Source organism: Hyla sarda, chromosome 5 (genome assembly GCF_029499605.1).
Source record: "Hyla sarda isolate aHylSar1 chromosome 5, aHylSar1.hap1, whole genome shotgun sequence".
Taxonomy (NCBI): Eukaryota; Metazoa; Chordata; class Amphibia; order Anura; family Hylidae; genus Hyla; species Hyla sarda.
The window spans coordinates 187,208,974-187,235,743 of NC_079193.1; the positions used below are offsets into that span (position 1 = coordinate 187,208,974).

The window sequence follows — 26,770 nt, forward strand, 5'->3', positions numbered from 1 at the left end:
GCAGGCTCAGGTGCAGGGGCTCTCAGTGGGTTGTATGCTCTCCTGAGGTCCTCTGCGCTGCACTCACTGAGAGGCTGTAAGCAGCGGCAGTTGCGGAAACTGACGAGTGGCGCTCCTGACATCACTACCCCGTTCCCGTAGTGCAGCACAGAGGACTTCAGGAAAATGTCAAACCCGCTTAAAAAAAACCTGCACCTGAGCCTGCTGGCTATATACGAAGAACAACAGGGGAGGAGGGAAAAGTGATGTGGCACAAGGGGTGGGGTATGATTTGGCACAGGGGGAATAAAGTGGTATAGGGGATAAAGGGGAAATCTAATGGCACAGGGAGAAATAAAGGGGGGGTGATTTGGTTCAGAGGGAATAAAGTGGCACAGGGTATACAGGGAGAATGAAATGGCACAGGGGGTTCAAGGGGAGAGGAATAAAGTGGCATTGGAGGGGTATGACATGGTACAGGGGGGTGATAAGGGGTGATTAAATGGCACTGGGAGATAATGCTGTAATATCACTCAGATTTTCTCTCAATAGCGGACCAATTGCCACCAATTGTGCAAGTTCTCCCACTTAAAAAGGATGAGAGAGGCCTGTAGTTTTCATCATAGGTACACTTCAACTATGAGAGAGACAGAATGGGGGGGGGGGGGAGAATACACGGAATCGCACTGTAGGATTTCTAATTACTTAATTGGTAAATTCCTCTGTAAAATAAGTATTTGGTCACCTACAAACAAGCAAGATTTCTGGCTCACAGACCTGTAAATTCTTTAAGAGTCTCCTCTGTCCTCCACTCATTACCTGTATTAATGGCACCTGTTTGAACTTGTTATCAGTATAAAAAACACCTGTCCACAACCTCAAACAGTCACATTCCAAATTCCACTATGTCCAAGACTAAAGAGCTAAGGACACCAGAAACAAAATTGTAGACCTGTACCAGGCTGGGAAGACTGAATCTGCAATAGGCAAGCAGCATGTTGTGAAGAAATCAACTGTGGGAGTAATCATTAGAAAATGAAAGACATACAAGACCGCTGATAATCTCCCTCGATCTGGGGCTCCATGCAAGATCTCACCCCGTGGTGTCTAAATGATCACAAGAACGGTGAGCAAAAATCCCAGAACCACATGGGGGGACCTAGTGAATGACCCGCAGAGAGCTGAGACCAAAGTAACAAAGGCTACCATCAGGAACACACTACGCCGCCAGGGACTCAAATCCTGCAGTGCCAGACGTGTCCCCCTGCTTAATCCAATACATGTCCGGGCCTGTCTGAAGTTTGCTAGAGAGCATTTGGATGATCCATAAGAGGATTGGGATAATGTCATTTGGTCAGATGAAATCAAAGTAGAACCTTTTGGTAAAAACTCAACTTGTGTTTGGAGGAGAAAGAATGCTAAGTTGCATCCAAAGAACACCATACCTACTGTGAAGCATGGGGGTAAACACATCGGGGGGATATTTATCAAAGGATTTAGACTGAGATTTTCTGTACGACAAATTTAGACAGGAAACACCAGTCTAAATATGTGCGACTTTTTTTTACGACTTTTGCTTTAGAGGATTTTTAGAACATGATGCATGCTTGTCTATTTTAGACAGAAATGCATTGGAAAATGCATTGGTGCTGAATTTATCAAAAGTGACTTTTCAGCGACAAGTCGCATCGGCTGAAAGTACGCCGAAATGTCAGACCATGTTGGAGCAGGTTTAAATACAGTCTAAAGCATAGATCACGAAGTCTGTGCACAGAATTTATCAAGAGCCTTGCGCCTTTTGATAAATTAGGCGCACAATAGACCAGCCTAACCCTCTGTAGTTTGGTCTATATTGATGCGGGACATAGACAGCTTTGATAAATATCCCCCATCATGCTTTGGAGCTGTTTTTCAGCAATAAAAACTTTAATGCCCAGGGCGGGAAAAGGGGTTAAATAAACCAAGAAAAACCTCCAAACCCCAGTCACCAGAGTGACGGGGTAAAAAAAACCCTATTGAAAGTTCCCTCCCTAACTGTAATATATAAAAGTGAAGTTTTATATATTACAGTTAGGGAGGGAACTTTCAATAGGGGTTTTTTACCCCGTCACTCTGGTGACTGGGGTTTGGAGGTTTTTCTTTGTTTTTCAGCAATAGGGACCAGAAGAATGGATCTGTGTAAAGGAAAGAATAATTGGGGCCATGTATTAGGAGATTTTGTCTGGGTCTTTCAGCATGACAATGATCCCAAACACACCACCCGGGCAACGAAGGAGTGGCTTCATAAGAAGCATTTCAAGGTCCTGGAGTGGCATAGCCAGTCTCCAGATCTCAACCCCATAGAAAACCTTTGCAGGGAGTTGAAATTTCTTTTTGTCCAGCGAGAGCCCCAAAACATCACTGCTCTAGAGGAGATCTGCATGGAGGAATGGGCCAAAATACCAGCAACAGTGTGTAAGAACAGAAAATGTTTGACCTCTGGCATTGCCAACAAAGGGTACATAACAAAAGTTTTCCACCATAATTTACAAATAAATTCTTTAAAAGTCAGACAATGTGATCCTATGTGATCCTATTTTTTTTTGTCATTATGTCTCTCATACATGAGGTATACCCATGATGAAAATTACAGGCCTCTCTCATCTTTTTAAGTGGGACAACTTGCATAATTGGTGGCTGACTAAATACTTTTTTCCCCATTCTATATAGCTGCAAGTATATAGACGATACAAATTAATTTAAAGCCATCCCATTCTACACATCCCACATATCCTTTCTATAGAAAGAAATTTACTTACTGTTACGCCAAAGAAGTTTGTTTCATTCATTGCATCAAGGAAAATTTTTCCAAGCTTGTGGTTCGTATAGTTAAAATCTTGAATGCTTTGATGTCGATTGGTGGCGTTCAGATATTCCATTGCTCTGTGTAGTGTCTTGGCTATTACCCATATTCCATCATAAGCATAACCATGAAATTTACTGGGCTCCACATCTGACCTCTTTTCGTTGTATTCTTTTTCATACTGTTGGGGGGTCTAAATAAAGAAAAACAATTTGAATATTCCTGTAGTTCTCAAAAGAAAATACACATTGTCCTCAAATCTTTTTTAAAGTAGCACTACTCAAAAATATGATTTGATTTAATGCAGCCATATACTGTATGTTTTGTCAGACTTGTATAGTTTGTGGCTTTGTCCTTGATTAATCACAATAATCACATAACTATTAAAAGTACATTTGGGGTGATTTATTTTGCTTTTTTAGGCATAGAAAAGTTGCCGATCTTTGTGTAAGCACTTTCTTTGCACAAAAATGTGCAACTTTTTGTCCTATTTACACCACTCATGCCAGTTTTAAAATCAATGGACATGGTGTAAAATGGGGTGTGGCCAAATCTTGCGTCTAATTTATTACATTATGTATGAGCAAACTGAAATCTACCCCAGCTTGAAGTACATCATGTGGGGCAGGAACAGGAACGCTTGATTCATTAAGAGGCGGCACCCTCTTAATGATTTGGCTGAATGTTACGGTTGCTGGGGCTTTACTAAAGAATGGCATGTGAAATTCTAGTCTTAGTAAATCCTCCATTGTATATTTACTATTATTACAGTTTGATTGATAGAAATAAAATATATATTTATGTAGCATTTCATAATGTATTGTAGTTGTGATATATTTCATTGGTAGACAATTATGCTTGTAATAAAAAACTTACCCGTCCTGATATAGTCTTGATATTTTTTGTGCTAAGAGGTTCAAAATCCACTCCAACATATCCTTCCATGGCAGTGAGTAGATTTTTACTTGAACAGATGGAGGAATTGGCCTGCTGCCACCATAGTGCTTGATACCATCCAGGGATTATCCATTGATATTTACTGCCATACATTTCTTCATTATAAGCCTATAAATGATGAAACATATACAATAAAAGTAAAAAAAAAAACGAACAACAAAACTTGGAAAAAAATTAACTCTAAATCTTCATAGTAAAGAAGCACTCCAGGTTTTATTTTTGCCTATATCATGCACTAACCATCACTAGTCCCACAGCGCCATTTGTATTATCGAGCGCTTTGGCATCCATGTGTTTTATTACTCTAATTTGGTCATGGGATCACCAGTGGCGTACCTGGGGGGGGGGGCGCGGGGGGCGGCCCGCCCCGGGTGCCACTCTCAAGGGGGGTGCCAGGGGCGGACTGACCCGCCGCCGCAAAATTAAAGTTTTTTTTGGTGTTTTTTTTTTTAACACTTTGCCGCCGCAGCGCTTGCGCTGTTTGCCGCCGCCCGCGCTCTGTGTCTGCCCGTAAACACCCCCCCACCCAGAGCCGTGCCCTCAACCCCCACGCCCCCCCTTTCCTTACCTCCCAGGCAGCCTGCGGCGTGCGGCCCTACAGAACCGCTGTGGCTGCCTAGGAGAAGCGTCATCACGTTAGTGTTGACGCGTGAGACGTGGTGGCGGCAGAGAGGAGCGCGCTGGAGATGAGCATGCGCCCTCCAGCAGAATGTTGCAGCGCCAGGCCTCCCGGTACTGTGGACGTACAGGTAACCAGCTACCCACCTGCATGGCCTCCCTCCCATCACCCACCACCATATAGGTAATCCCCCCACCTGCATGCCCCCCTTCTACCTCCCCCTTCAACCCCTTTGGCTGTCTAGGCATGCTGTGAGTTGTAGTTTTGCAATAGCTGGAGGCGCCTGGGTTTGCAAACACTGCCTTAAGGCCTAACCCAGTGTTTCCCAACCAGGGAGCCTCCAGCTGTTGCAACACTACAACTGCCAGCATGCCGGGAGAGCCTTTGGCTGTCTAGGCATGCTGGGAGTTGTAGTTTTGCAATAGCTGGAGGCACCTGGGTTGGCAAACACTGCCTAAAAGCCTAACCCAGTGTTTCCCAACCAGGGAGTCTCCAGGCTTCAGCTGTTGCAAAAGTACAACTGCCAGCATGCCCGGACAGCCTTTGGCTGTCTAGGCATGCTGAGAGTTGTAGTTTTGCAATAGCTGGAGGCGCCTGGGTTGGCAAACACTGCCTTAAGGCCTAACCCAGTGTTTCCCAACCAGGGAGCCTCCAGCTGCTGCAACACTACAACTACCAGCATGCCCGGAGAGCCTTTGGCTATCTAGGCATGCTGGTAGTTGTAGTTTTGCAATAGCTAGAGGCGCCTGGCTTGGCAAACACTGCCTTAAAGCCTAACCCAGTGTTTCCCAACCAGGGAGCCTCCAGCTGTTGCAAAAGTACAACTGCCAGCATGCTCGGAGAGCCTTTGGCTGTCTAGGCATGCTGGGAGTTGCAGTTTTGCAACAGCTGGAGGTGCCCAGGTTGGCAAACACTGCCTTAAGGCCTAACCCAGTGTTTCCTAACCAGGGAGCCTCCAGCTGTTGCAACACTACAACTGCCAGCATGCCCGGACATCCTTAGGTATATAGTGTAACTCTACATATACCTATGGGAAAGAGGGGGGGGGGGGTAGCTCTGTATATACCTATGGGAAAGAGGGGGGCAGGTAGCTCTGCATATACCTATGGGAAAGGGGGGGGGGGGAGTGTAACTCTGCATATACCTATGCATATACCTATGGGAAAGAGGGGGGGGTGTAACTCTGCATTTACCTATGGGAAAGAGGGGGTTTCCTGGCTACCTACCTGCCCTTTTACTGTGCAGGACACCAAGGAGGGCATTATTACAGTTTGTGGGCCTATAGATGGGAAGATTGTAGAGGAGGGGAGGGCACTGAATATATGCAGAGTCTGACATGTTTTTCCTGCAGATGTTAAGAGATCCACATGGCGGTCTTATCCAGACGGAGAAGAAAAGGAAAGAGGACGCCGCTGATCAGAAAAGACGTAATTGTGAGTCCCAAAATGTAACTGTAATCATTTATATGGTACACACATCCTGTGTACAGCTGATATCTACCACCATATGGTCCTGTATATAATCACTTATACAGATCCTTTATAGTATACTGGTCTGTATATAGTGGTTTTATTCTGTACAATATGGCAGTATTATCCAGTTATTGTGTGGTGATACAGTATATATTTACTCCTTGTATACCAGTATTATTGGTCATGGAAATTTACTTACGTTAAAGTGTTTCTTACATATATAAATTTTAATTTATTGTGTGTGGGATTTGGGTGGAATAGGGGCGTGGCAGAAGATTGACGAGCTGCAGAGCCTAGCAGGGGTCCTTGCCTTTTTTTTTTTGGTCCGGGGGCCCCGAGTGTTGTCAGTCCGCTCCTGGGGGGAGGGGATGGAGGGGGTGTAATTAAGGGGGGTGCCAAACAAAGGGTCCGCCCCGGGTGCCAAATGCTCTAGGTACGCCCCTGGGGATCACTACTCTGACTCTCCAAATCCTCCAGTGATTTATAGTCACAACAGGATGTCAGTACAGACCCTGACTTCCTGTGGACTGCATGATGACATCATCACCTACCAGATACCCTCCTACAGCTCCCAGACCCCTTTACAGAACCCATATCCCACAATGTTTCTTTAAAGGGGTTATCCAGGAAAAAAACTGATATATCTCAACTGGCTCCAGAAAGTTAAACAGATTTGTAAATTACTTCTATTAAAAAATTGTAATCCTTTCAGTACTTATGAGCTGCTTAAGTTGAGTTGTTCTTTTCTGTCTAAGTGCTCTCTGATGACACCTGTCTCGGAAACTGTCCAGAGTAGAAGCAAGTCCCCATAGCAAACCTCTTCTACTCTGTGCAGTTCCCGAGACAAGCAGAGATGTCAGCAGAGAGCACTGTTGCCAGACAGAAAAGAACACCACAACTTCAGGATCTGATAATTATTGGAAGGAATAAGTTTTTTAATAGAAGTAATTAACAAATCTGTGTAAATGGGCACTCTCATTAAAACAAATTTTTGCTATTGCACTCCTTATAGTAAATAAAAAAGATTTCTAATATACTTTGGTGAAAAAAAAGTTTTCTATGTTTTATTTGTGGTTAAAAAAGCTCAAGAGCACATTTTCCCCCATCTCATATATAGACTTAGGACCGAGGTCCAAACACAGGGAGTGCAGCCTGGAGTGCTGAGGTGGGGGGGTCCAACCAACAGTATATGGCAGTTAAGTGTGAGAGGAGCTATGATTGGATGAGGCTGGACACACCCCCCTCAGCACTCCAGGCTGCACTTGCTGTGTTTGGACCTCGGTCCTAAGTCTGTGTGTGAGATGGGGGGGGGGGGGGGGTGCTCTTGAGCTTTTTTAAGCACAAATAAAACATAGAAAACTTCATTTTTTTTTTTTTTACCAAAGTATATTAGAAATCTTTCTTATTTACCATAAGGAGTGCAATAGCAAAAATTAGTTTTAATGAGAGTTACCCTTTAACTTTCTGGAGCCAGATGATATATAAAAAAAAGTTTATTTCCTGGAATACCCCTTTAACATAAATATTTGTCTGTTTTTGGCAGGATCGCTGTATCTTCATAAGGGCATGAGCATATGTAACTGATGTTCGAGGGGATATAAACTTTATATCAACAAAATATCCCCTTACCTTTGACAATTTTGTAGTGACTCTAAGGGAACACTGGGGTTCACTGTGAACTCCTTGCATCTGTGACTTAATTGTGGCTTTACCCCTCTGAGGTAATTGGAACTACAAGAGAAAGCAAACCCTGTTCTTTAACCATTCCCTAGGGGAACTCGAGCAGTGTAGATTTTGCCAGATATGAAGCACAACATAGGGCAGATTATAATGAGGACTATCTCATGGCCCTCTGGGCGATATTTCATTGTTAGACAACCCGTTTTGGAGAAGTAGCCATGATCCAAAAAAGTAAGTGCAGAATGCAGCAGAACAGGCAGCAGGCAGCAATGTCCGGATGTTTCTTAGAACCGGTTCCAAGAACTTTCCTTTTTGGATCATGACAAGAATAAAGTAATTTGCCTTTGAAGAGCGGCAAGTGCTATTCGTGCATATTCTTTTTATATTCATTTGTGTGGAAGCGATTTGTGCAATATTGGAGCGAGCACCACCCGTCTCTTATGTCAAGATATCCAGCTGGTTTAATCACAGTTGTTATATAGCGGAGGCCGGGTTAGGCTAACTTTATGCAGTGCCAGACGAACTCTTCCTATTGTGTGCTTATGTTTATACTTACACAACAGAAGACTTTTGCCGCCATATGCTCATCAAACTGACCAATGATTATCCGAACATCATTGCCCTACAGAAACACAAGGAGAAAAAAGACATTGGGTTTGAATATTTTATAACATTAGGTAAATATGTCTGAAAAATGTAACCTTAAAGTACAATAAATGCTTGTCTGGCCATTAAACAGGGATGTGGAAATCCTATCGCCCGACGTCCGGGACTTGCAGTTCTGGGCATTGGGCAGGTAAATTTTTTAAGCATTTTGCCCTGTTTCGGGCAAGCAGAGCCACAGACAAACCCCTCCTATTTAAAAAAAATTGGCCAGGCTGGGGCCCTCTGCTAATAACCAACATGCGGCAATTGCCGAGGCCAGCTAATAACCCTTTAGATCACCACTGTCAAAGCTGACAGTGACATCTAAATGGACCTTTAAATGTTCCCTGGTGGTCCAGAGGGGTGGATCACCGCCCCACAGCGCGATCACATGGGGGCGATTCGCTGCAGGGGTAGCCTAAGGGCTTACCTCTTATTTCATGACTGCCTAAATCTGCATTTGATTGAGGCTCTACCAAATGAGCACACATCAATGTAGTTAAATAGAACTGCATTGATCTGTATGAGGAATCTAATGATTCCTTCTTACAGCTTGAAAAAAATATATAAAAATTAAATATAATCTAATATAAAAATTTAATAAAAGTAAAAAAAAAAAAACACATTAACTCATTCTGTATTACAAGTTCAAATCAACCCCCCCTTTTCCCATTTTCCATAAAAAAGATGTACCGTATATACTCGAGTATAAGCCGAGTTTTTCAGCACGATTTTTCGTGCTGAAAACACCCCCTTCGGCTTATACTCGAGTGAACTCTACGCCCTCAGTGGTCTTCAACCTGCGGACCTCCAGATGTTTCAAAACTACAACTCCCAGCAAGCCCGGACAGCCGATGCTGGGAGTTGTAGTTTTGAAACATCTGGAGGTACACGGGTTGAAGACCACTGTCCGGGCCTTTGTCATCATCCAGCCCCCCCTCCCCCCTTTAGTTTTGTACTCACTTCCGCTCGCCAGGACGTTCGGGTGAGCTGGTCCGGGCCATCTGTGCTGCAGGACTGTCTGGCGGGAAGGGATAGCCGGGCGCGAAGCGCGGAGAAGAGGCCCCCCCGGTGAAGATGGACAGCCCGGAATGACTATCCCTCCCCACCGGACGGTCCTGCAGCACAGATGGCCCGGACCAGCTCACCCGAACGTCCCGCCGAGCGGAGGTGAGTACAAAACTAAAGGGGAGAGGGGGGGCTGGATGATGACGAAGGTCCGGGCAGTGGTCTTCAACCTGCGGACCTCCAGATGTTTCAAAACTACAACTCCCAGCATGCCCGGACAGCCGACGGCTGTCCGGGCATGCTGGGAGTTGTAGTTTTGGAACATCTGAAGGTCCGCAGGTTTAAGACCACTGTTAAATCAGACATTGACAAGCGGTGATGATGAAGGGGGTGGTGTGGGATGATGACAGGGTAATGATGAAGGGGGGATGATGACAGGGTAATGATGAGGGGGAGATGATAACAGGGTAATGATGAAGGGGAGATGATGACAGGGTAATGATGAAGGGGGGGGGGATGATGACAGGGTAATGATGAAGGCGGGGAATGATGACAGGTGATGATGATGATGAGGGTGTTAATAACGGGGGTCTGGATGATGACAGGGGATGATGTATTTCCCACCCTAGGCTTATACTTGAGTTAACTTTTCCTGGGTTTTTGGGGTGAAATTAGGGGCCTCGGCTTATATTCAGGTCGGCTCATACTCGAGTATATACGGGTAAATCTAATAAAAATAAACATATTTGGTATCGCCGCATGCGTAATTGTGTGAACTATTAAAATATAACAAATATCCCGTACAGTGAATAGTGTAAACGGAAAAAAGAATACCAAACCCAAGAAATGCATTTTTTTTATAACATCATATCCCATAAAAAAAGTAAAAAAGCTATCAAAATGTCTGATCAATATCAAAATGGTTCCAATACAAACAAAAAAAAATAATTATGGCGCAAAAAATGAGTCTGGAATACGAAAAAAAAAAATATTTGGAAAAAAAAAAAAAAGAGTTATGGCTATTATAGGGCAAGGCAGAAAAATGAAAGGCAAAAATGAAAATGGGATTATCCAGGAAAAAAAACACATTATATATATATCTCAACTGGCTCCAGAAAGTTAAACAGATTTGTAAATTACTTCTATTAAAATATCTTAATCCTTTCAGTACTTATGAGCTGCTGAAGTGGAGTTGTTCTCTTCTGTTTAAGGACTCTCTGATGACACCTGTCTCGGGAACTGTCCAGAGTAGAAGCAAATCCCCATAACAAACCTCTTCTACTCTGTGCAGATCCCGAGACAAGCAGAGATGTCAGCAGAGACCACTGTTGCCAAAGAGAAAAGAACATATCAACTTCTGCAGCTGATAATGAATGGAAGGATTAAGATTCTTTAATAGAAGTAATTTACAAATCTGTTTAATTTTCTGGAGCCAGTTAATATAAAAAAAATAAAGTTTTTTTCCCCCAGGAATACCCCTTTAAAGTATTTATATACTATTTTGGTTGAAATAATTTTGTGTACCAGGACAAGTGGATTGTGCTCCATTTTGTGTCTCTTGGACTAGAAGATTTTTTTTCTACTTTCCACACCCTTGATTAACCCTTATTCCTTATCGACAGGATAGGAAATAAGTGTATGATTGTAGGGATCCAACTGTTGGAATCTTAAGAACGGATCCAACAGTTTTTCATTGGAATGGATCAGTGGTCACACGTGTACACTGCTGATGCATTAATCGTCTATGAGAGCTGCCAGAGATAGAAAAGCGATGTCCTTGGCTATTTTTGGCAACTTCAATAGAAAGTAAATGAAGCAATAGGGTGCAGACATGACTGCTACTCCTTTTTGATGGAAAATTAGTAACCCTGTTCTCCGATTGTGGTTATTCAGACTGCTCCCACAATTTTAAAATTATGCACATATACCCTGTGAATAGGAGAAAAGTGCTGAAAGTGCTGAATTTTGAATTTTCAGTGGACTTTCTATGCAGTTGTATAAGATTTTCACAACTTTCATCCACTTTCATGTTATTGTAAGATGCTGAGTATTTACTGCACAAATATACGCTACAGAATATCTGCAGCATATCCGGCTCATGTGACCATACCCATACTGCATAGCAACAACTGGAGATCTTAAAATTATGAACAATTAAAACAAAAGGTAAATAAGAAAATTGTATAACATTTCATTATACAATGAATAAGTTTATTTTTTGATGAAAACTGGAAAAGACAATTAACCCTTTAGACGCAGCGTTAAAAGTTGAACGCCGCGTCTAAAACGAAAGTAAAAGCTTCCCGGCTGATCGGGACCATTGCAGTGAATATGCGGTGTTCTGATCAGCTAGGACGTGAGCAAAGGTCATCTTACCTGCCTCTTGCGCGTCCCTTTGGTGATTGATTCCTCAAAGCCTGAGATGCAGGCTTGAGCAATCGACCGCTGATAACACTGATCAATGCAAAGCTATGGCTTTGCAGTGAACAGTGTAAAATATAAATATAAATAATAAAAAAAAAATATAAACATATGTGGTATCATCAGGTGCGTAAATGTCAGAACTATTACAAATTTTCATTAATTAAACCGCACGGTCAATGGCGTACGCGCAAAAAAAAATCATATTTAAATAATAATAATAACATATTTTTGGTCACTTTTTATACCATTAAAAAATGAATAAAAAGCGATCAAAAAGTCTGATCAATACAAAAATGATATCACTAAAAACCTCAGGTCATGGCGCAAAAATAAGCTCTCATAACGCCCCATGTGCGGTAAAATAAAAAAGTTATAGGGGGCAGAAGATGACAAATTTAAATGTATAAAAAGTGACCAAAAATATGTTATTTTGGACTTTGGAATTTTCCTGCATGTAGTTAGGATTTTTTTCAAAAGTATGACAAAATCAAACCTGTATAAATAGGGTATCATTTTAATTGTATGGACCTACAGAATGAGAAGGTGTACTTTTTACCGTACTGGGTAGAAACAGAAGCACCCAAAAGTTACAAAAATGCGTCTTTTCTTCAATTTCGTTGCACAATGATATTTTTTCCCCTTTCGCCGTAGATTTTTGGGTAAAATGACTGATGTCACTGCAAACTAGAATTGGTGGCACAAAAAATAAGCCATAATATGGATTTTTAGGTGCACAATTGAAAGGGATATGATTTTTAAAAGGTGAGGAGGAAAAAACAAAAGTGCAAAAACAGAAAAACCCGTGGTCCTTAAGGGGTTAAAATTGAAAGAAGCAATTATCTAAACCTGTGCAGATGAAAAGGTAACCAGTTGCCCAAAGAAACCACTAAGATTTCTTCTTTTGTTTTTAAAAGGGTACTTTTCTCTACACATATTTTGATAAATCTCCCCCACTGTGTACAGGTGCTGACAGAAACAGGGACCTCTGTGCATGCCCAGGTAGTGCTGTGCCCAAACAGTACATATTAAAACAAAATTGTTGTTGCTTTTTGTCATAACCTACATCCCAACCAAATAAATAATAATATTTAAGCTTGTTCGGCAATATTAAATAAGAATACATGCTTTATAGTCTCACATTCAATGCATAATACTTTGCATACCTAAGCATAACATGGAGCTCTTAGGCCCCAATCGAAAATCTGTAATAGTACCCTAATAGTACCCTATGCACTTATGTGTCCTTTTAAAGGGGTACTCCACTGGCCAGCGTTTGGAACATTTAGTCCCGAACGCTGTGTGCACACTGTACGGGGCTTGAACACGCCCCCTCATGATGTCACGTCACTCCCCCTCATAGCAAGTCTATGGGAGGGGGCGTGGCAGTCGCCACGCCCCCTCCCATAGACTTGCATTGAGGGGGAGTGGCGTGACAACATGAGGGGGCGTGGTCAACCCCCACATCACACACACAGCGTTCGGGACTAAATGTTCCGAACGCTGGCCAGTGGAGTACCCCTTCAATACTGGGGCACAGGGAACAAGATGCTGTTCTGCCTTTGTAAGTCGCAAAGGCATCTGCCCCTCTACACCCCTTCTAACATTTATTAAAATTCAAGGCATGGATTCAAATGGAACTGACACACGTTTACACTTTCCATGAACTCTGCTCCTTTAGTCTTTGCACATAAGATACATATTCATTAAATAGTAGAATTTTGGTCCAAAAAGCATTAATATATCTCCATCATATTCAGTATAGAGCATCATTTTTTCTATGAATTATACATTTCAATCCTGAAAACAAGCACATCACGGCCTTATGTTTATTGTCTTGACTAATGATGGCATTATAATTACCATGCAAACACATGAGAGAAAAAACTAAAAAGCTTTGAAGATGAGACAAGGTTCTATCGCTAAAATACATTTGGCGAGAACTGTATAAATAGTGGAAAGCATTTTATAACAGAGCGCCACTGTCCTCAGCTGACACCAATCTCCGTGCTCAGGAAGTCCCCCGTTCTTCATGGTAATTCATGTGCATGTATTTTACCGTCATATATAGTCATTTCAAATCTGCATGTATGTAATAAGGGATAGGCATGATCTATTTCTCTCTTTATGAAATCCTCTTACCATATCTATTACTGATCCTTTACTACAAAATATCAAGGTCATTGGAGTCTACCCTCATATTAGTGTAGAAGAATTGAACAGAATGTGGTTTTAATTTGAAACAAAAAACAGTGTCAGCTTTTTTTTAAAATCTAAATAAACAAAATACAACAAAGTCTCATGTGCATGGCAGACCCATGTGTAGGAGGATATATGGCAGAATAAGAAGTCCTTGTAGAATAGGCTTGCTAATTTGTCTTACAAGGCTCAGTATGGCACTGCAATATAATTTGTCTTACGAGGCTCAGTATGGCACTGCAATATAGCGATAGGCAGTTTTTCGACCTTAGAAGTAATGCTTCTGAGGAAAGTTCAATTGTAACACAGCATCCAGTGCAACACAGCACAATCTTATAAAACTGGGAGCAAAGAGAGGTACAGCGGGATGGTACAGAGTTCTGTGGATTCTGTATTATAATTTCATAGAACTCATAGGTTGTAGAGAGATGCAATATACAATTTACGATGCGCATGAGTCATTGCTCTTTACTTGAATCTCAATATTGTTACATAAAGTGTCTTTCCTTTCTTAGTAAAACGCTTAAATGGGCACTGTCACCAACTTTTTTTTTTTATATGTTTTAGTACTTATGTACTACAAAATCTCTAATATAGTTTCATAATTTTTTATTAACATGGTGTATTTTACATTTGAAAACCGGCCACTAGGGGTCTCCCTCCTAGTGGCCGGCTGCAGCCTGGCATGACGTCTCGCCTGAATTCGGACCGATGCCGGCCGGGCAATCGGTCCTAATTTATTCAGGCTGCACTCGCTCCCTGCCTGTCAATCAGACATGCGGGAGCGAACTCAGTGAACTAGTTATCAGTGCCGCGCTGAAGCTCCACTACAACTTTACATGGGTCTCGGCAGGTTTATATTTATAGGCAGGCTACTCCTATACTCCTCCGCCCTGGGTAGCACATGCACTGCAAAACAGTGAGGAGGAGACCCGGGAGCAGCCTGCCGCTGATCATCTATGCGCGCTCCCGACAGGAGCAGATGAAGTGAGGGCGGAAGTGATGTCGCACCTGCTGGGGAAGCCAGCTTCCGGGAGAGGACAGCGCAGCAAGAAAGAAGAGATGAAGATGACGACTTTGTGAGTTGAAAAAAAACGTTTTTTTTAAGGCAGGAAGGGGGTTAGGGATAGATTAACAATAGGTAGGGACAGAAGAAAACAAAAAACAGATGGTGGGAGCCACTCTTTAAAGTTATATTCAATACAGTCTGTTGAATTGTAAAGAAATCCCATTTTGTCCTTCTCTGGTGAACCCTAAAATTTCACCAAATTGCATTAGTTATAGACCTTAATAAAATGTTTACAGATAGACCTCATGGCCCAGATTTATCATACTGTGTGAGAGAAAATAATGGATTGATTTCCCCACATCAACCAATCACAGCTCAGCTAAGGAGCTCTGGTAAAGTGAAAGCTGAGCTGTGATTGGCTGTTGTGGGAAAATCACTAAATTTTCTCTCTCATACAGTTTGATAAATCTGGGCCTATGCTCTTTAAGACGCTATTGTCATTTATATAAACTTTTGACATGCCATTCAGACACATCAAAGGTTTAGACTGCATCAAATCTCAGTCCTGAGACCCACAGCAATCCTGTATTATTACTGGGTGTAGATTATAGTCTATGGAGCGCAGCAGTCAAATCGGGCCCTCAGCCAGGAGTGAAGTGTATTGCCTCGCTGAAAGTAAAAAATGCTTCTTCGAGTGTTCTGTTGAGTATATTCCTGCTGCTTACACCTAGTGTGAGGGGGACCCAGCGCCGGCCTTAGGTCTTCAGGCGCCCTGTGCGAGCTAACCTTGTAGCGCCCCCCCCCCCCCTATTACCCCATAAACATACACAAAGAGGAAAAAAATCTTTGTAACAACAAACACTGGGAGTTGTAGTTCATACACCGGTGTTTCCCAACCAGGGTGCCTACAGATGTTGCAAAACTACTACTACCAGCATTCCCTGGTTGGGAAACACTGGCATACACACACATAACTACAACTCCCAAAATGTCATTCAGGAGTCCCCCCCTCACACATAGAAATGATCCCCAGTATGATATTTATTCCCCTGCAGTCTATACATCCCCAGCCCGTGTAATATGTCTTCACACACAGAAATCATCCCCAGCCCGTGCAGTGCAGTATGTCCTCCTTCACACATAGAAGTCATTAGGGAGGTGAGGGGCTGTGCACGTACGTCCTCTCTCCCCTCCCTCCCCCTGTGCAAACTTGCAACCTCCCCATGGTAAGTTAGATTCTCTGGAGAAAGAACAGGGGGAGGGAGCTGTGTACGTCCCCTCTATCCCCTACTCTGTCTTCTTGTCTAATGCAGAGCTGTATCCTCCATCCTCCAGGAGGGGGAGGTAAGGGGGCATGGCTTAATTATCTCATGCAGACGTGCGACCTTGGGCTCTGCCCACGCTCCTCCCCGCTCTAGCTTCGGAAAACTTCGGGGAGCGGAGGGGAGGAGCGGTCCCACTTTTGCATGGGTTAATCTGCAAGCTGTGTCGGCCGCCCGGCGCTCCTGTTGCTATGGCGCCCTGTGCGGCCGCACAGCTCGCACACCCCAAAGGCCGGCCCTGGGAAGACCCCTATGCCTATACCTACTGTGGGGGAACTCTGCTGCCTACATCTAATGTGAGGGAAATCTGCTGACCACACCTAATGTTAGGGACTATCTACTATGTCCGTACCTAGCTAATATGGGGACAAACTACCAAACTAATAGGAGGGCTACCTACTAACTGCATATGGGATTTTCATACAGGGGCAGCTATCTGCGGGATTTACCCACAGGGGGCATAACTACCTACCTGGGGGACATTACCCTCCTAGGGGGCATGATCTACTAGGGGCCACTACCTCCTGGGGACATTACCTACCTGTAACTTTCGTAAGCAACACCTTATTTTCTGTCCCTCCCGAGACTAGACTCTGGATCCGCCACTAGGTGGAGGGGAGTGCTGGCTACATACTTGACTAAATACATGGCTACGTAACTTTATACCTGGATGCCTAACTACTTACCTACATACCTGGCTATCTAACTACCTACATACCTGGCTGCCTAACTACCTACCTACACATCTTGCTACCTACCTACATACCTAGCTACCTATGTACATACCTGGCCTTCATATATGGCTACCTAAGTACCTAGCTAGTCACCTACCTACATATCTGGCTTTCTGATCTACCCACCTAGTTACCCATTTACCTGGCTACCTACCTACCTGCCCTTTTACTGTGCAGCACACTAAGGAGAGCATTATCACAATTTGTGGGCCTACAGATGGGAAAATTGTGTAGAGGAGGAGAGGTCACTGGAAAAATGCAGAGTCTAACATGTTTGTCCTGCAGATGAGACCGACATGGCGTGTGATCCAGATGGAGAAGAAAAGCAAATACATAATTGTGAGTCCTTTTATTTAACTGTAATCACTTCTATGGTGTACAGATCCTGTGTACAGCTGGTATATGGTCTTGTATATAATCACTTATATAGTATACAGACCCTGTATAGTATACTGGTCTGTGTATAGTGGTTTTATTTGGTACAGTATGGTGGTATTATCCACTTATTGTTAGTGTTGCTCGCGAATATTCGCAATGCGAATTTTATTCGCGAATATTGCATATTCGCGAATATAGCACTTTATATTCGCAATTACAAATATTTTTTTTTTTTTTTTCACAGTACACGTCACAGTGATCATCCCACTCTGCTTCCAGCTTGTGTGGTTTAAAGAAGGCTCTAACACTACTGTGTGAGACTGGTGTGTGAATTTTCGTATATGCTAATTTTCGCATATGCAAATTTTCGCACATGCAAATTTCCGTATATGCTAATTTTCGCATATGCAAATTTTCACATATGCGAAAATAAAACGTGAATATTACGAATATGCCAATTTAGCTAATATATGACGAATATTCGTCCATATATTCGCGAAATATCGCAAATTCAAATATGGCTTATGCCGCTCAACACTACTTATTGTGTGGTGGCATATATTTACTCATTATATACTGGTTTTCTTGGTCATGGAAAATTATTTTACTTATGTTGAAGTGTTTCTTATATATATATAATGTAATTAATTTTGTGTGTAGGGGTGGTGGAGGCATTTGGGTGGAATAGGGGAAGAAGTGTGACCAGTGGCGGAGCATCACAGGGGGCCCTTGCTTTTTTTTTGGTTCCGGGGGCCCTGAGTGTTGTCAGCCCGCCCCTGTATGTACAGTATGTTTGTATAGATTTTGTAAAACTTTTTTCCTCATTCACTTCTTGCTCTTTCCTCCACTATCAATTTGCTTTTGCGTCTCCCTCTCGAATCCTACAAACTCCTTCCCTTTCCAAATACTTCCTCCTTATTCCTATAAACTTCTATCCTGTTTATTTTTTTACAAAGATCAATACTAATTTAGTTTCTACAAGATGTTTTCTCCTAAAACTGGCTCCTGAGTCCTTTCTACTGATACTGTAAAATGGCTATAAAACTGCTACCCTGGCACAATGACCAGGGGCGTACTGACCGGCCGGTCCAATATGATGTTGTTCGAGGGCCCGGCCGGGTTAAGGGCCTGCCGCCGCCGATACTGAGGATCCGGGACACTCGGATCCCCAGCGGACAGCGCTGCCTTCTCCAGTAGGTGCAATACACGCACATACAGGAGAAGACATCCCCTCTGTCTGAGCCACATCTGCAGCTTACATAGAAGAGACGTGACCTCCGCCCCCACGCAGCACGCAGTACAGGCGCCAATGACATTATTCATCGATGCCTGTACTGTGGAGGGATGAAGACGAGGGGCTCCTGCTGCTGAGGAGATCGCTGTGTGGGACATCAGGTGAGCATAATTTTTTTAAATTTTTTTTATTTTGCCTATACCTATGGGGAAGATGGGGGGTGGTAAATCTGCCAATACCGATCGGGAAGAGGGGAGTGGCAACTCTGCCTATACCTATGGGGAAGAGGGGGGTAACTCTGTCTTTACCTATGGGGAAGAGGGGGGTGGGTAACTGCCTATACCTATGGGGAAGAGGGGGTGGGTGGGTAACTGTCTATACTTATGGGGAAAGGGGGAAGGGAGGGGGGTAACTCTGCCTATACCTATGGGGAAGAAGGGGGGGTCTCTGCCTATACCTATGGGGAAGAGGGTGCATGGGTAACTCTGCCAATACTTATGGGGAAAGGGGGAGGGGAGGGGGTAACTCTGCCTATACCTATGGGGAAAGGGAGGGGTAACTCTGCCTATACCAATGGGGAAGAGGGGGTGGGGTAACTCTGCCTATACTTATGGGGAATGGAGGGGTTTAACTCTGCCTATACCTATAGGGAAAGGGGGGGGACTCTGCTGCCTATACCTAAGGAGAAAGGGGGGTAAACTCTGTTCCTATACCTATTGGGAAGGGGTTAACGCTGCTGCCTATACCTATATACCGGTCCAATCGGATGTTGTCCGAGGGCCCGGCCGGGTTAAGGGCCTGCCGCCGCCGCTACTGAGGATCCGGGACACTCGGATCCCCAGCGGACAGCGCTGCCTTCTCCGGTATGTGCAATACACGCACATACAGGAGAAGGCGTCCCCTCTGTCTGAGCCACATCTGCAGCTTACATAGAAGAGATGTGACCTCCGCCCACACGCAGCACGCAGTACAGGCGCCGATGACATCATTCATCGACGCCTGTACTGTGGAGGGAAGAAGACGAGGGGCCCCTGCTGCTGAGGAGATCGCTGTGTGGGACATCAGGTGAGCATAATTATTTAAAAAAAAATTTATTTTGCCTATACCGATAAGGAAGAGGGGAGTGGGCAACTGCCTATACTTATGGGGAAAGGGGGAGGGGAACTCTGCCTATAGCTATGGGGAAGAGGGGTGTGGGTAACTGCCTATACCTATGGGGAAGAGGGGGGGTAACTCTGTCTTTACCTATGGGGAAGAGGGTGGGTGGGTAACTCTGCCTATACCTATGGGGAAGAGGGGGTGGGTGGGTAACTCTGCCTATTCCTATGGTAAAAGGGGAGGAAAGGGGGGTAACTCTGCCTATACCTATGGGGAAGAAGGGGGGTGTCTCTGCCTATACCTATGGGGAAGAGGGTGGGTGGGTAACTCTGCCTATACTTATGGGGAAAGGGGAGGGGGTAACTCTGCCTATACCTATGGGGAAAGGGAGGGGTAACTCTGCCTATACCAATGGGGAAGAGGGGGGTGGGGTAACTGCCTATACCTATGGGGAATGGAGGGGTGTAACTGCCTATACCTACAGGGAAAGGGGGGGGGGGACTCTGATGCCTATACCTAAGGAGAAAGGGGGGTTAACTCTGTTCCTATACCTATTGGGAAGGGGGTTAACGCTGCTGCCTATACCTATGGGGAAGGGTGGGGGCTAACTCTGCGGCCTATACCTTTGGGGAAGGGGGGTTAACTTTACTGCCTATACCTACAGGGTAGGGGGTTAACTCTGTTTCCTATACCTGCAGGGAAGTGGAGGTTAACTCTGCTGCCTACACCAACGGGGAAGGGGGGGCTACCTAACTTTATACCTGGATGCCTAACTACTTACCAGGCTATCTAACTACCTACATACCCAGTTACCTAACTATGTACATACCTGGCCTTCATACATGGCTGCCTAACTAACTAGCTAGCCCTCTACCTACATGGCTTGTCACCTACCTACATATCTGGCTTCTTGATCTACACACCTAGTTACCTATTTACCTGGCTACCTACCTGCCCTTTTACTGTGCAGGACACCAAGGAGGGCATTATTACAGTTTGTGGGCCTATAGATGGAAACATTTTGTAGAGGAGGGGAGGGCACTGGAAAAATGCAGAGTCTGACATGTTTGTCCTGTAGATGTTAAGAGATCCACATGGTGGTCTTATCCGAACGGAGAAGAAAAGGAAAGAGGAAGCCGCTGATCAGAAAATACGTAATTGTGAGCCCCAAAGTGTAACTGTAATCAGTGTAACTAATTATATGGTGTACAGATCCTGTGTACAGCTGTTATCTATCACCATATGGTCCTGTATATAATCACTTATATGGGATACAGATCCTGTGTACAGCTGTTATCTACCGCCGTATGGTCCTGTATATAATCACTTATATTGCATACTGGTCTGTGATACATACTGGTCTGTGTATGTCACTTATATAGTATACTGGTCTGTGTATAGTGGTTTTATTCAGTACAGTATGGCGGTATTATTCAGTTAATGTGTGGTGGTATATATTTACTCCGTGTATACCAGTATTATTGGTCATGGAAATTTACCTACGTTAAAGTGTTTCTTACATAAATAAATTTTAGTTTATTGTGTGTGGGATTTGGGTGGCAGAAGATTGACGAGCTGCAGAGCCTAGCAGGGGCCCTTGCCTTTTTTTTTGGTCCGAGGGCCCCAAGTGTTGTCAGTCCGCCCCTGACAATGACACCCATGAATATTCTGCTTTAACCTGTTTGCAAGCATTACCTCAATTTTTGTAACTTGTTTTTGCTTTGCATGAACATGCAATATAGCCTTTTTTTTTTTTAATCTGATGTCTGAATAGCATTTTTTCAATCTCATCTGGAATTTGAATTTAGGGGTCTTTAGTCTTAGCTAATTCAGTCCCCAGACCAGAACTCTTAAATAACTAAGGGGTTTGGTATGAGGTACAAATTTAGGAAGTGCCTGGGGTGTAGATTTAGAGGTCTGGTGTAGAATTTTAATTTATTTGTGCATAGTCTAGTTCAGACTATTCCTCCTCCGTTGTGCCTGGACTGAAAAAAATGAAAATAAACTATCACTCACCTTCCTGCGTTCCCCCGGAGCGCCGCTACAGCTGATTGGTCCTCCAGTCCCAAGAATGTGGTCTGGAATGAGATAACATACTGCAAACTTCACGAATCGACATGGTATCTCACCAGCATCCTCGCTATAGGGAGAACGGGGTAGAAGTTGACCCTTGTATCTGAGGGGGCCCAAAGATCCCTCTGCGACAAAGTTTTCCCGAAAGAGAATTACCCACGGTATCACCTCTACCAGCTTGCATTCTTCCCATAATGTGTACTGGTACTATGCCTTTACCTCGCAAGCAACATACATGCACCTGGTATCTAAGTCATATATAAGAAAATGTGATTCATCACAACAAGTCACTTTTTTCTGTAGCTCCAATATCTTCTGACAACTTTCTATCATAGCCAGAGTGTCTATGGGGAGGCACGGCCCAGGGACTGGTCTGAGTAGCATTGGGGCTGCTCTTCCAGTGGATCGTTCCCCCTGTGGGCACTGGTGTTGTGGCGGTGGTGGTCGCCGCCCAGTGCTAGGCCATTTTATGCTAGGGATGTTAGGGACCCACTCTAAATAGGTGGCCTTGACATGGCGAGTGGGCTTGTACATTTTGATCAAAATGTATACTAACAGCCTGTTAGTTTTTGAATTTATGCTGAGAAGCAAGTAGATCAAACTACAAATTGTGAATTTGTGACCATGTCTGTTTTCTGTACTTGAATTCACATTGGGGGAGATTTATCAAAACCTGTCCAGAGGAAAAGTTGCTGAGTTGCCCATAGCAACCAATCAGATCGCTTCTTTCATTTTTTAGAGGCCTTGTTAAAAATGAAAGAAGAGAGCTAATTGGTTGCTATGGGCAACTTTTCCTCTGGACTGGTTTTGATAAATCTAACCCCTTGTGTTTTCTATCCCCCTCTTTTTTTGTTGTTTTTACTTGGTCTGCACTCTACCACTCCCCCTCAGCGCAGCTCTATATAAATTAGCAGGAAGCTGCACAGGGCCCCTTGTTTTCTGGCAGCCTCCCAGTCTGACTGGAAGTACATGGTAAGTGAGATTTTACACCTTATTCACATTGGTGTGGTGCTGTGCGGCGTCCGTTGCTATCGTGGCACCGGGTCTATGGGGAGGCGCGGCCCTGGGACTGGTTTGAGTGGCATTGGGGCTGCTTTGCCAGTGGGTCATTCCCCCTGTGGGCACTGGTGTTGTGGCGGTGATGGTCGCCGCCCAGTGCTACACCATTTTATGCTAGGGATGTTAGGCACCCACTCTAAATAGGTGGCATTGACAAGGCAAGTGGGCTTGTACTTTTTGATCAAAATGTATATTAACAACCTGTTAATTTTTGAATTTATGTTGAGAAGCAAGTAGATCAAAATACAAATCGTGGATGTGCGACCATGTCTGTTTTCTCTACTTGAATTCACATAAATTTTTTGGAAGCGTTACTGTTGTTAAAAACAACATTTGATATGTTGCTCAGACCTGTCAAAAGTTGTTGATCGCACCGGGTATCACTCTTGAGATCCACTCCTTGGTTGGCCGGCAGAGAGATCTGTCCATTTCTTTGCATAGAAGTCTATGAAGAGAACATTTTAGATCTTCTGGCCGGCCGGGGAGTAAAGAACAATGGCGCCCGCTTTCCTGGCTAATATCTCACAATTGCAGAGGGACTCAGAATGATGGCAGTGCCCATAGAATTAAAAGGCTCAGCGGTGAAAACCTATTTTCTTGATTACTATATTCATATTATGCATACTTTGTCCCCTGTGTATACTCTATATATATATATATATATATATATATATATATATATTGCGTAAATGTATTCTGTTCCACTGTTATTTGTTACTGTTTACATGTTACCATGATGACGACACTCTGGTTAATAACCTGGCACCAGTATCTGACGTCAATGTTGGGTGCCCCTGATGCATTTAAATAGCAGCAGTTTGTACTATGTAGTAAATAGCTACATTTTAAGCATGCCGATCTTTCCTGCTTTAACTGACTGTTTACTTGCTGTCTTACATATCCCTTTCCCTTGCAGTAGCTTGCAATATAATCATCAATGTTATTTACTCTACTTATCAGTGATTCTTAATGTTAGCCCTGATCAGTACATTTATATATTTTTTATTATATATATTTTATTTTTATTTTTTTTCAATAGAACGGTAGTATTGGTCTATTTTTAATTCCCTGACATTTGAAATAGTGCTCTATGGCTACTGACAATGCAGTCCTTAGGTGATCTATTTGTCCATCTATTTTTAGGTCCACTCATGCTGTGTTCTCTTTCCAATGAATTTAGCTTGAAGCGAACCAAAGCAAATCCATCCATGGCTATGTACAGTTTTCTTTCTGGAAATGTACAATTAGATATTTTCCTGACATTAGAAGTAAAGCCATGTACTAAATGTATTTTTAACAATATTGCAATGGACTTCTGCTTCATTGTTGCAGGTTTACTGTAGTTCTGTTGTGACTACATAATAATTCAGAGTTCTATTTTTTCTGCATCTGTATTATTTATTATCTCTTCCTTGCCAGTATCAATATCTAATTTCATACCTAATTTGTGATGATCTAGTAGCTAAATAGTTGGAGGATTTCTTCTACTCTAATATAACAGTCAATCAATATTTATAGAGCAGAAGAATATTATGCTGAGGATTGAGTCATGTTGCAATGTCAGATCAGGACATCACCATATTGTGGTATCTGGGATGAAATATCAGGTGCGTTCCTAATTAACAAATTCTTACCATACTGTCATTAGCAACTAGATGGTCCTTATTAATATTCATCTAACTTAAATCAGCATATAAGTTGTATATTGCGTTCCAGTCTGACCACAGTGCTCTCTGATGACACCTCTGTCTGTATCAGGAACTTACCAGAGCAGAAGAGGTTTGTTATGGGGATTTGCTTATGCCTGGACAGTTCCTGACATGGACAGAGGTGACAGCAGAGAGCACTGTGGTCAGACTGTAAACAACTACACTACTTTCTCTGTAGTATACAGCAGATGATAAGTACTGGAAGGATAAAGATTTTTAAATATAAGTAATTTATAAATCTGCTTAACTTTCTTGCACCAGTTGATTTTAGAACATTTTTCCCCTCTGGAGTTCCCCTTAAAGGGGTATTCCAGGAAAAAACTTTTTTTTAATACATATATATCAACTGGCTCCAGAAAGTTAAACAGATTTGTAAATTACTTCTATTAAAAAAATCTTAATCCTTTCAGTACTTATGAGCTTCTGAAGTTAAGGTTGTTCTTTTCTGTCTAAGTGATCTCTGATGACACGTGTCTCGGGAAACGCCCAGTTTAGAAGATGTTTCCTATGGGGGGTTTTCTTCTAAACTGGGCGTTTCCCGAGACACGTGTCATCAGAGATCACTTAGAAAAGAACAACCTTAACTTCAGAAGCTCATAAGTACTGAAAGGATTAAGATTTTTTAATAGAAGTAATTTACAAATCTGTTTAACTTTCTGGAGCCAGTTGATATATATAAAAAAGTTTTTTTTCTTGGATAACCCCTTTAAGGTGCTCATACACTTTGGTGGAACACATTGACTGTCTAAAGTGTATGAGGGCTTAGACTCTCCACCAACAAATGATGTCAGGGGACAGAAGGATCGGGCATTTTGGGCTTTACCTGTCTGAACCTTTTGTTCTCAGAGACATAAACCAGGCATACTCTTCCTCCTATCACTGAGAAACAAATGTTCATACAGTATATAGGAAGACCATAAAGGACAGCTGCTGGCCCAAAGAACATTTGGACGACAGCTATTGAAGATGTATGGCTATCTTAAATTCATATCTAAAATGTGGATTTATCATGGTGTTCTGGAATGGGTGTTAAAATAACCGCCCAGTCATTTCTGCTAAAATAGAAGTACGACAAATGTTAAAAAAAGAAACTGAATTTCGATAAATACTATTTAATGGAACTGTATAACTGGGGATGAAATTGTGACCCTAACTCTAAAATAATAATGAATAAACCACTGTAATAAAAAAGAAAAGTAAACTTGCAATACAAAATACAAATACTACAACATAGCATTCAATAAAGCGTGCAGTGTATTTGAATGATTGTACCATAGCATCACCGTTTGTATACAATACCTTGAGTTTTTTCACACTGATGCACGGATCATTGGAGAAACTCTCAGTGTCTGCAATTTGGATATCTGAGTCTTCCAGTTCACCTGTTAAGTCATTTCTCACCTGCCGGGAAATAAAAAAGGTCTAAATGTAAAAATTGCTCACTATTAAGCAGTTAGCAGATGGACCTTGACGAAGTACATAGCTATAACATGATTAATGTCTCCATTTTCCTCATTTTACAGGACCCTAAAACAATTCATTAAAATCATCACAGGCAGGAGACTATTTAGCATTACAAAATGAAGCTGCGGAGAAGAAAAAACATTGAATCTGTGTAAAGCAGATGAATGATTTACAGAACTACATCTAGCAACCTGTTCACATCTATGGGAGCAATTTCTTAATGGTAATTTTACAATATATGCATAGTGTCACTAAGCATTAGAAATTCATGGGTGGCCTTCAATTAATCGTATGGCACATAGACAAAATAATCTGGCTTTTTGTAACAGGATTTCAAAGAGGTCATGCTGAACATAGCGGCCAGTGCTGCCAGTCTGAGAACATTACCATTTAATGACTTTTAAAACACTGCTTAAAACGTAATGAGATAGCTCAGTTACAGTGGCCTTCTATTAACATGATGGATATCCAGAACAATGGTGTTAAATAATATTTGTATTTGGGGAAATAGAAGAAAAGAGGATCATGACCATGATAAAACAATAGACATTTTCCCCTGGTAAAAGTAAAACTGTGCACATTTTTATGATTATTAAACTGACCTACTAACATATCATTGAAGTTATGTCACATTGGGCAGGGATAGAGTGCAGCCCTAAACTTGCCCACATCCTCTGTCCCTGCCTACTTGCTTACCCATCCTAAACAACAGGTCCACAACCACAAAGACCATCCCTTCCTATAATACGTGCAGGGACAGTCAAAAGTCAAAACAATAAAATACAATACTGTAGGTGTCAGGAAACAGCTGGAGGCACAAAAAAACTAACAAAAATAAAGCTAAACACAAAAACAGTCAAATCAGAGT

General features: G+C 42.7%; 1 protein-coding gene across 1 annotated transcript in view; it reads right to left on the minus strand.

Moving 5' to 3' along the window:
* The window catches only part of GABBR2 (gamma-aminobutyric acid type B receptor subunit 2), a 659,326-nt gene that overhangs the window by 284,357 nt on the left and 348,199 nt on the right, over positions 1 to 26,770 (minus strand). Inside the window, exons 4-7 of the mRNA XM_056520917.1 lie at positions 25,738 to 25,839; positions 8,106 to 8,171; positions 3,698 to 3,886; positions 2,778 to 3,014 (exon numbers count right to left, since the gene is read on the minus strand). Of these exons, the coding sequence (XP_056376892.1) occupies positions 2,778 to 3,014; positions 3,698 to 3,886; positions 8,106 to 8,171; positions 25,738 to 25,839 (594 nt within the window). The remainder of the gene's footprint in view (positions 1 to 2,777; positions 3,015 to 3,697; positions 3,887 to 8,105; positions 8,172 to 25,737; positions 25,840 to 26,770) is intronic.